General features: G+C 53.6%; 1 protein-coding gene across 2 annotated transcripts; it reads right to left on the bottom strand.

Annotated features, from left to right (window-relative positions):
* Positions 1–1,316: 1,316 nt before the first annotated feature.
* On the bottom strand, positions 1,317–8,511 carry SFXN3 (sideroflexin 3). Of its 2 annotated transcripts, none has more exons than XM_065923156.1 (11): positions 8,305–8,511; positions 6,803–6,966; positions 5,982–6,156; positions 5,586–5,680; positions 5,165–5,240; positions 4,930–5,015; positions 4,600–4,727; positions 4,355–4,404; positions 3,514–3,563; positions 3,001–3,048; positions 1,317–2,679 (listed from the first exon to the last, which is right to left on the bottom strand). In XM_065923156.1, exons 1-11 carry the CDS (start codon positions 8,410–8,412, stop codon positions 2,583–2,585), a joined length of 1,077 nt encoding a protein of 358 aa, XP_065779228.1. In that variant the 5' UTR covers positions 8,413–8,511; the 3' UTR covers positions 1,317–2,582. The 2 variants fall into 2 exon arrangements, with proteins under 2 accessions (XP_065779228.1, XP_065779229.1); XM_065923157.1 differs by having other exon boundaries at positions 8,325–8,466.
* Positions 8,512–9,757: the final 1,246 nt, after the last annotated feature.

Below are 9,757 nucleotides of genomic sequence, written 5' to 3'. Positions count from 1 at the left end.
AGACACTGTTCCCTGGCAGGATGCAACTGAAACTGGTTATCTAACTGTCATCCCATAGTTAGTCAAGAATGGAAATCTTTGCTTATACTCCTTGTTATAAAACCCTCAAGCCTGGAAACTCTTCAGTGGCTTTGGTAAAAGGTCTGTCAATTTTTTCTGTCCTGTAAACAAAATGGGCCAGGGAGGAGCTGCCCTGGAATGTCAAAAGGACTAGAAGAACGACCTCAGGTTAACTGGTGGGTGGGGAAAAAGCATAACACATGATTCAGAGTCACTCAACTTGGCTCGAATCCTGATTTCACCACCACATAGTTGTGTAGCTGTAAGCAACTTTCTTAATGTCTTAAATAAGCCTGTTTTCTTGCTATAGTGAAAGTGATAGTCGCTTAGTCATGTCCAATTCTTTGCGACCCATTAACTGTCACCTGCCAGGCTCCTCTCTCCATGGAATTCTCTAGACAAGAATACTGGAGTGGGTATCCATTCCCTTCTCCAGAGGATCTTCCCAACCCAGGGATTGAACCATGGGTTTCCTGCATTTTTCTTGCTATGAATGGATATAATATGTCTGGCCTCACAAGGGTGGTTGTGGAGCACCAAAGACACAATGGACTTAAAGCACTTAGTTTCATTAAGCCTGCCTGGCATGACTGGAAGAACTCAATGAGCAGTAGCTAGTGTCGCCCCCTACTGCCCATCAAGTGAACTACTTTCCACAAGGAATGGGTGAGCTCAGGCCGGGGGAACAGGTCACCTGAGGCTGTTGTGGGACCATTCAGTCCTAAAGATTCCTAAAGATTTATCTTGACCACCTACTGTGAGACCTTTAGGCTGAAAAAAAAAAAGGAGATGAGTGTATAGAGGTATGTGGCACGCTAACAACTTCTCTGATGGAGCTAGGCAGTCCTTAGCCCTCTAGCCTTCCTCTTTTAGAGGTCCCCACCCCATCCCATGCCACATGCCTGAAGACAACCAAGAAGCCCAAAGCCTGAGTTGATTTGTAGGTGTGTGATCAGCCCCTTCCCACCCCCGCCCCCCACCCTAGCTCTCCTCTCCTCCAAGGGAATAGGAGGTGGAGCCATCTACCTGCATCCTTCCTACTTTAGTACTCTGGGTGTTGATGGAAGATTGATTTTCTAATCTCAGAGCGCCCTCTGCTGGGATCTGAGGCTCCCTACAAATGGGAAAGGAAGAGACTAAGACTTGAACTTTGGTAGCGAGAGAAGGCGCCCTACAAAAGACTGCAGAAAGGAGGCTCTTCCCTGGCACTCAGGACGTGGAATTGAGTGACAATGAAGAAACAGACAGATGTTCAGTTTACGGAGTAACAATGGCACCATAGCTTTTATTACTGGTGGTGGTTGGTTGCGGGAAGCAGGAAGGTGCTCTTAGAGGATCACACTGGGGCCTTCACCCCACTTCAGCCAGAGGTCACAGGAGTTGGAGGCAAGGTCCAACTCTTCACTCTGTGAATTCACCAGCACATACTACATCCCCAAGCGCACCTCCCCTTTGGACCAGCCATTGACACCTGGGCCCTTCTGCCTCTTGGAGATGGGGGTGGGGTGGGAGCAGAACCAACCCTCAAGAAAGAGAAGGAACTAAGATCAGGATGCTGTGGAATGTATAACAAGATCAGCGCAACACAAAATCCCCGGTCTTAAGATTGTACACTCAGGCTTCGTCGCCCTGAGGTGTCTTACAGCCACTCAGACACCTGTGGAGTGTAAGCACCATTCCCACAGCTGCCTCTCTCTGTCAGAGGGTGCTGCGGGGGCTCTTAAAAAGGAATGCTTGCTGTGCCTTCATGGCTTTTTGGTTGTGGGAGGGTGCTGGGATTTAAGTTTAGCTTTGAGGTTATGATGTCAGAATGGACCAAGAACTCCTGGGATTGTGCCCTAAGATGGCCTTATTGTAGTGGGAGGGAGGGAGGATGGGAAGCCAGCAAGAGTAGTACAGGATGCTGACATTCCTTTGTTCTATAGAGAAGAGGAGAGGAAATGACCCATTCCAGGATGAAGGGGATGGGACAAGCCTCCTGCCTCCCTTATCCCCACATGTCCTCCTCCGCCAGCCCAGTTCTCGAGTCAGCTTTGGGAGACAGAAAGCAGAAATCTGAAGGATTCAGCCCAGTTTGGCCTGCTAAGTGTCCTTCAATCTTTGTCATGAGATCCTGGGGCTCCTCTTATGTCCAGAAGGGGCAAGGTCCCATCAGAAATGACTTGGCTGGTGAAACTGTTTAGGCAAGAAAGCCCTGTACCCTGGCTGGTAGATAGCCAAGAAGGGAAGCCAGACATGAGGACACCCCAGGGCAGCCTGTACACACACACGTTATCACTTATGTACCTACACAGATGTACTAGAGTAGGAGAAAGGGATTATATGACCCTGTCTTTTGAAATCAGAGGAGAGTAAAAGGCTTATGGGGGCACCTCTCAGTCTATGGATCGCTGGTCTCAATGGCTGCTCCCCCACCAAGCCCTCTGCCCAGCACCAGGCAGATGGAAAGCAGCAAGGACAGCAAGGCTCCACTAAGCAGTAGCCCAAGGAGGCAAGGAAGGAGGCCAGGGGCTGACCCTGCCTCAGAGCCCCTTGTTGTAGTAAACCACTTCGATGCTGGGGTTTTGCTCCTGAATCTGAACTCTCAGCTCCGGCTCCAGCCTGCTCACATGTATGGAGCTGTAACAGAAGAGCAGGCTGGCTAAGTGTCCCATGAGCCCACCCCTCACGCTCAGGGACCACCATCCCTCATCCTCCCAGGCTGCAGAATCTTCTCCTCTGACTGCCAGAGGCCCAGATCACAGTCATTCCCTCACCCCCAGGATAAGCTGAATGCCCACCAGGCCCCTTCCTGGAACACAATGATGGGACCTAAGGTCAGCTGCTCCCACAGGTGTAGAAAAGTGGAAGTGAAAGTGTTAGTCCCTCAGTCGTGTCCAACTCTTTGCAACCCTATGGGCCTGTCCAAAGCCCCCAGCCAAGCCCAGGGACAGCACTTACCTTCTCTGGGGGAACAGGGCACAGCACAGTGGGGTGGCAAATACCAGGCTGAGGGAGAAGAGTGTTAGAGAGGTTTGTGAGGCGCTGATCTAAGAGTGTTCCCTCCCAGTCCCCCACCCCATCTCTGGAGACAGCCCCTACGGGTGGAAACTGATTAAAGCCAACGATGACAGATGACAGTACATTCTGGCTGAGGAAAGAGCCTCCAGAGCAGTGATCCAGAGCGCCACAGTCAGTGACAGAACCAAGAATTAAATGTGCATGAAACTCTGAGATGGGATCAAAAGGCTTATTTCCATGGTGGATGTGGGATCCCTTCGACTAGACTCTTGACCTTCAAGAACAGACCTCACCCCTTAACACACACAGTATGCTTTACAGGTATCCAAGACCCCTACCAGCTGATTATATGAATGAATGACATATATAAACATCTTAAAAGCAATAATATCCACCCACATTCACCACAGACAGGACACTCGCACCACTCTAGCTATCTTCCTACATACTTACCAGAAACCCACCAGGCCCATCTGCAGTGGGGCCCCCAGCCAGGGGCGGCGCTATGGGGAGAGAGAGAATATAACAGTGTGTGTCCCCTGCCCCCTCATCTGTATACCCATACCACGGTGGTTCTATCCCATCAGCTCTACCTTTAAGCCTCTGATATATGGCCCTTTTCTTTCCCCCAATCCCACAGCAGTGACTGGTCACCTTCCACTCCAGCCAGGCATGTTTGCCGACACCCACCCTAGCATACCATCCTAACACTTACCTCTCAGAATCACTTCTTACACTTCCTCCAGGAGCGTTTCTCCAGGAAGCCTTCTCTAACCCTCCACTCACTCCCTCCCATCCCACTGCATGAATCTGTCCGTTTCCAAACTCACCTCCTGCTCTGTACACCCTTCTTGATTTGCTCCAGCCATAGAGACCACCAATCTGTTGCTCCGTGTGTGTGTATGTGTGTGTGTGTGTGTGTGTAGTTGGCACTCACATGTGTGAACCTGTGTGTATATGTGCATGTGTCTCAATGCTTTTCACAGCTGACAGCATGAGCATGATACCAGGTGTAACTGTGATGGTCCCTCCCTATGTGTGTCTCTGGAGTGACACCAGCTTCCTTCAGGATAGAAACTCTTTCCTTCCTTTCCTGCCCTTCTCCTGCACCCTCAGTGTTCCTTCATTCCAGTTCAATTTAGTCTTGCTGAATGAATTAATGAAGCGGGAGGGGGAGCACAGGGGTGCAGACAGGTAGCAAGTCTTAGGTCAGGCTGGAGAGGATGTTGGGGACTGGTCACTTCTGCCCCCAGGCACCACTACTTCCAGGATGGGAAAAGTGAAAGTGACCTACCTTCAGGAAGTCTTTCTTCTCCAGGGTGTCCATGATCACCGGCGGAATAGCTGAGGGAAGAGCAGGGCAGGGAGGGAGGGAGTGAATGGAGTGAAAGTCAGGACCCTCAGGAAGGGGCGATCCCCCTTAGCAGCTCCTCCCACTCCCCCCAGAATCTTACAGCTCCCAGAGTCCTCACACCCCCTGGATAATGGCATCCCTTCTCTTAGAGCCTCCCGTGCCCCACAGAGCCACTCCTGCCTCACCCATGGCAGGAATCGCCATGCAGATTCTTGATATCACCACCTGGAAGATTCCTTGCTTGGCTGCAGCCACAGAATGGCCAAGCCTCTGACCCTGTTCATTGGTCACTGGGATGCCCACCTGCAGCTCCCTGAGAAGGGAAAGGGGTGGGGATCAGATCACAGGCAGCTGGTCCCTGGGGTACCCTCAGACAGCCTAGATTCAAAGGCTGGTTCTCCCACCCCAGCATCCCCCCAGCACCAGATGGAGATTAGGCCCGGCAGTTTGCACGGCCAGCTGGTATGCCTCCAAGCACTCTGTGCATGCACATGCCAGAAGCAGCGGCCACTCACCTTTGCCTCATCAGGGGGATGTTGATGCAGTTGGCAGCTGCAACGGCTGCAAAGGGCACAAATCTGCCAACCAGTGGGGGAAGATGCTGGGGGAGAAAAGGTGTCACTGAGTGGCCCTAAGGGCCATGGGGTGGCAGAGAACTCCAAGGAGAGTTACCAGGAGCCTGTAGATTGAGTGGAGGAGGGGAAAGGGAAGAAGGAGGTAAGTAAAGAGCGAATGGGGGGCGGCATTTACCTTGGTGAGGGATTTGAGTCCCAGGGCCGTGGCCACAGCCCCGGTGGTGGCACTCACGTATGCTGTTCCCAACTGCCTGTGGGTGGAAGAGCCAGGAAATGAGGTGGAAATGAACAACCCAGCATGTGGCTGTTTGCTTCAGGGACATGCCAAATCCTCAGTAACTGAGGCATGGGAGACTGGTCTCGCTGCAGAGAAACGTCTCCCCTGCTCCAGTGTAGACCTGTCTGGAAACCCCAATCCCTCCACTTGAAGAGGGCTGGGTCCTCTTCAAGCATACACAAGAAGACCTCATGCCATCAGTCAGGCCAGGAAAATGACAGGCTGAGAGGAGGGCACTGAGCCACTGGCTGCAGAGGCCTGGGGGGACAAGAGAGAGAAATGGAGAGCCAGGAGAAGAGTTCCTGGGGTGAGCTCTCACCTCACAGTGATGGGAGCGTCGCCACTGCGGTTGGAGTAGTTCACGATGGCGTTGAAGGACTGATTCAGCCACTGCCAGAACACTACGGTTGGGGTCTTCCTGGGGGAACAAAGGCACTTATTTCCACAGTGTCCCACCTCCTTGGATACTGACAAAAAAACCCCAAAGATTATCCCCAAACCCTCTAGAGGGGCCCTGGTGAACCTGCTCTGATGACCTGTGCATGACCCTCCTTACACAAACACACTTGAGTTTTGAGGAATGGAAGAGATTCCAACACAAGCTCTCAGCTACCCACTATTTTCTGCCCAAACTGGCCCAGAGAGGACATGCCTAATCATCAGGTTATCCTCTAGCCTGAACAGAGTACCAGGGAGGAGACACACAAGATAGGACCTGCCTGTAGAAGATGAGCATGCAGCCAGTGATGGTCATGTTCATGGGCACCTGGGCTGACATGCGGCCAATCAGGACCACCTTCTCTCCTGTGTCTGGATGGAAGGCAGAGTCGTACACGTACTTGGCCCTCCACAGCTGGTCCTCGGTGAGCCCTGGCGTTACCACGCCAGCCCTGAAGAAGTTGGCAAGGAGCTGACAGGCAATTCTAGGGGGCAGATCCACTCTCCCAAACCCTGCCCACCCAGCTCAGGGGTGATCTGGGCAGAGGCCTCTTGCTCCCAGTCTCAGAACAAATGAGCTCCTTGTCTCTGGGGAAGAATCAAATCTTCCAGAAAGAGGGCTCCTATTTCTATTTCCCTTCTAACCACACAAAGAGGAGTACCCTTCTGTTTCTGTCTAATGCTAGGTCATGGGTCATGGTGGTTTCCAATGGGTCAAAAATGGCTGGGGTACTCTGAGGGTTTTTCCTCCTTGAAACAAGGAGGCTGCCCTCCTAATTTTTTAGGACTCAACTTTGAGCCCCTCCATCCTTGCAGAGGGTGGCCCAGCAGAAGGACAGGTCCCTGTAGAGGGTGTGTGAAGCATAGAACCGCCCCCTACCCATAAATATCAACACTACCTCCTCTACCCAAACACCCTGAAATCCTTTGGGTTGAAGTTCTGTGTCTTAGTTGTCAGTGATTCCGACAGATACAGTCAAGGAGTGAGGGGGTGGAGGAGTAGAACAGGGTCATGCTCAAGTGAGGAGAGATAGGTACAAAAAGTACTGTATGAATAGCAGGGAATGAGCCCCTCAGTCAGATGGGGTCAGGGGTCACCTGTAGTTCTGCACGATGTTCCGGGAAGCTTCTAGCTGTGCTCCAGACAGCAGCAGATTTCGGGGGTCCGTCACGGTGAAGAAGTGCCGGGCTCTGCCTAGGAAAGTGCTTTGGTCCCAGCGAGGTTCCTGGATATTGATATCTAAAGGCAACTCACCCATTTTCTGCAGGGCAGGGACCAAAGTCAGAGAACTCCAAGGAGGGGGTCCAAGGGCTCCACATGGGGGAGACTTTGGTGGTGCTGCCCTGGTCCCTGGGCCTATTGCCAATCCTTCTAGAGCTCAAGGTGATTTTAGATAGGTAAGCAAGCAGGGCAGGAGCTGTTCTCTGGGCAATGTTCCAGCCCAGGGACCTACAGCCCCTGGAGGAGGGGACAGAAGAGAACAGGGCCAGGAAAGCAGATGTCCTTGTGCTCTGGCCTGCTGCAGATTTTCATGAGTGAGGATTTACACGTGTGTGGTTGACGCATGAGCCAACTAATCCCATGCAGCTACTCTTGTGCTCTGTATGCACAAAAATGCAGATTATATACATCACACATCCACGTTCATGTCAGATTTAGGCCCCTCCCCTCTCACACACTCACATTCACATACCCACACACAGAGATACCAGCATACTCGCCCGACAGAGACCTGCAGACAGGGTGGACACACCCTGTACACCAAAACTGTTACTTACTTACTTACACACACACACACACACACACACACACAGAGCCTACATACAAACACCTGAGGCTGTTTGGAAAAATGGCATAAGCTGTACCACACTCCAGGCCCTAAATGGAGGCGAGCAAGGGCTCAACAGCTCCAGGGCTTATCTATTCTGGATCTCAAACAGGGGACTGATGCCAGCCAACCAGGTGTACTCACGGGCATCCACAAGTTCCCTCTCCAGATCCGTCTTCCTCAACCCCACACTGAATTGCCCAAAGTTCTCCTTGTTCCCCAGGTGGGCAGGGCTGGCATGGACACCCACTCACCTCTTCCTGAGCCACCTGCCTCTAAAGGAGCAGGATTGGTAAGTGATCCCTTCACTCAGCATAGAGAGGAAAGTCTGAAGCAGCCATCTGGCCATGTTGGGCAAAATCCTACAAAATGACTAATCCTCTCCGACCACACTTCCTCACAGGCAGACACACCCTCCCCTCTCACACACTCACATTCACATACCCACACACAGAGACACCAGCATACTCGCCCTACACAGACCTGCAGACAGGGTGGACACACCCTGTACACCAAGACTGTTACTTACTTACACACACACACACACACACACACACACACACACACACACAGAGCTTACATCCATCAGCTGCAGACACTTGAATGTGTGACCACACAGAGCCCCACCCTAACATTCCGTCCCTAATCAACCTCCCCTCTGCCCCATGGATCTCCCTAGAGCCGAAGATACTGAATCCTATAGGACAGGGGCAGCTTCCCTTTCTGACTCCCAGCCCTCAACCCTCTACTCCCCTGACCCCCGAAACCCACCCGGCACAGCGAGCACTCACGCTTTCCTAGACTCCTGGGCTCCGCGGTTCTGCAGCTCTCAAACTCGCCTTCCTCTCCGGGCTTCCCGCCCCCCGCCTTCACATCCATCACGCGTAACGTCACGCGTGACGCTCACCGGCTTGAGGGGCGGGGGCTCCGCCCGACTAGGCCAGGGATTGGTAGGGCCTGGGGGCGATGCGTGTCATTAAGGGCGACGCCCCCAGTCCTGGCTACCGAGACCCAGCCCTCCACAGCCTCCCAGAGCCAATCCTGGCTCGGGAATCAGTTCTGGCCGCGTCCCCAGCGCGAGAGAGGAGGGGAGGAGCTGCCCCATTTATTTGCATTCCCTTGGCTGGCCTCGGGAGGCACCCGGCCTCTGCCCAAGGGGTCTAGGTGCCCCCGGCGAAGGCAGGCGGCGCGGAGGGGCATCCTCTCACAGTGCGTCCAGAGGGACTCGGGTTACCTCCAGGCTTGTTTACTTGATGGCTACCTTGGCCGTGGCCTTTGCCTACTTGGTCCCCTGGGCTCCTACCCCGGTTCCCATAAGGTCCTCTCGCAGCATCTGGACATTCTTACCCCTTCACAGCCTTCTACTCGCGCCTCTGTCTTTTCAGTGTCCACACCTTTCCTCCTCTGTATTTTCTATCCTCCCCTCCATCCTCCAGTCGCTTCTATCCTCCCCTCTGTAACCTCTAGCTCCGCTGGGTCCCCAGTTTCCTTATGACTCCAGTCCCTATCCCTGCATCACAGACCCTGGCCCCTGGCCCTGTCCCGGAGGTGAAGGGGCAGAAAGCTCAAAGTACCTCTCTCTGCCTCAAGCAAGTGGATCAGACATTCTTCCTCCTTCTGGTGGCCCGGAACCAGCTTCCCTGCTATGCGTCCTTTCCAGAACTGGAAAGCCAGAGAGACACTTTCTGACATAGAAGGAGGATGCATATGAAGGCAAAGTTCAAACACACGCGCGCGCGCACGCACACACACACACACACACACACCTCAGTCTTCATACAGAACATCCATGCTGCACACTGAGGCTCCAGCTCGAGCTCCTGCCCACTGCTGGCTCACTTCTCTCTCTGCCCAGGTGACATTCCCTCGCGGAGGCCTCAGGGGTGACCGCAGAGAGGTGGCAATTCCATAAGCCCTAGTAAGTAGCTGGTTTGCCTGGAAACGACGCGGTTCTAGGCTCGCCTGCACCGAACCGGTAGCGGGAGCTGGGCGAGCCGAGATCCAAGCTTTAAGCTGGTAATGCAGGATGGGGTATCAGAACTCGGACTGGAGCGGGTAGAACCCACCGGCCCCAGCCCAGTTTACATACGGCAGCCCCAGGCACCCAGGAGAGGTGGCGGGAGGGAGTGACTGGCGGCCTTCCCAGCCAATAGGAGCCCGAGGCTGAGGTGGCCAGCCCTGTTCCTGCAGACTCGGCGGGGCGTGGGCGGGGATTCCCAGGCCG

Source organism: Muntiacus reevesi, chromosome 2 (genome assembly GCF_963930625.1).
Source record: "Muntiacus reevesi chromosome 2, mMunRee1.1, whole genome shotgun sequence".
NCBI lineage: Eukaryota > Metazoa > Chordata > Mammalia > Artiodactyla > Cervidae > Muntiacus > Muntiacus reevesi.
This window is presented reverse-complemented; position numbering and strand designations above follow the sequence as displayed.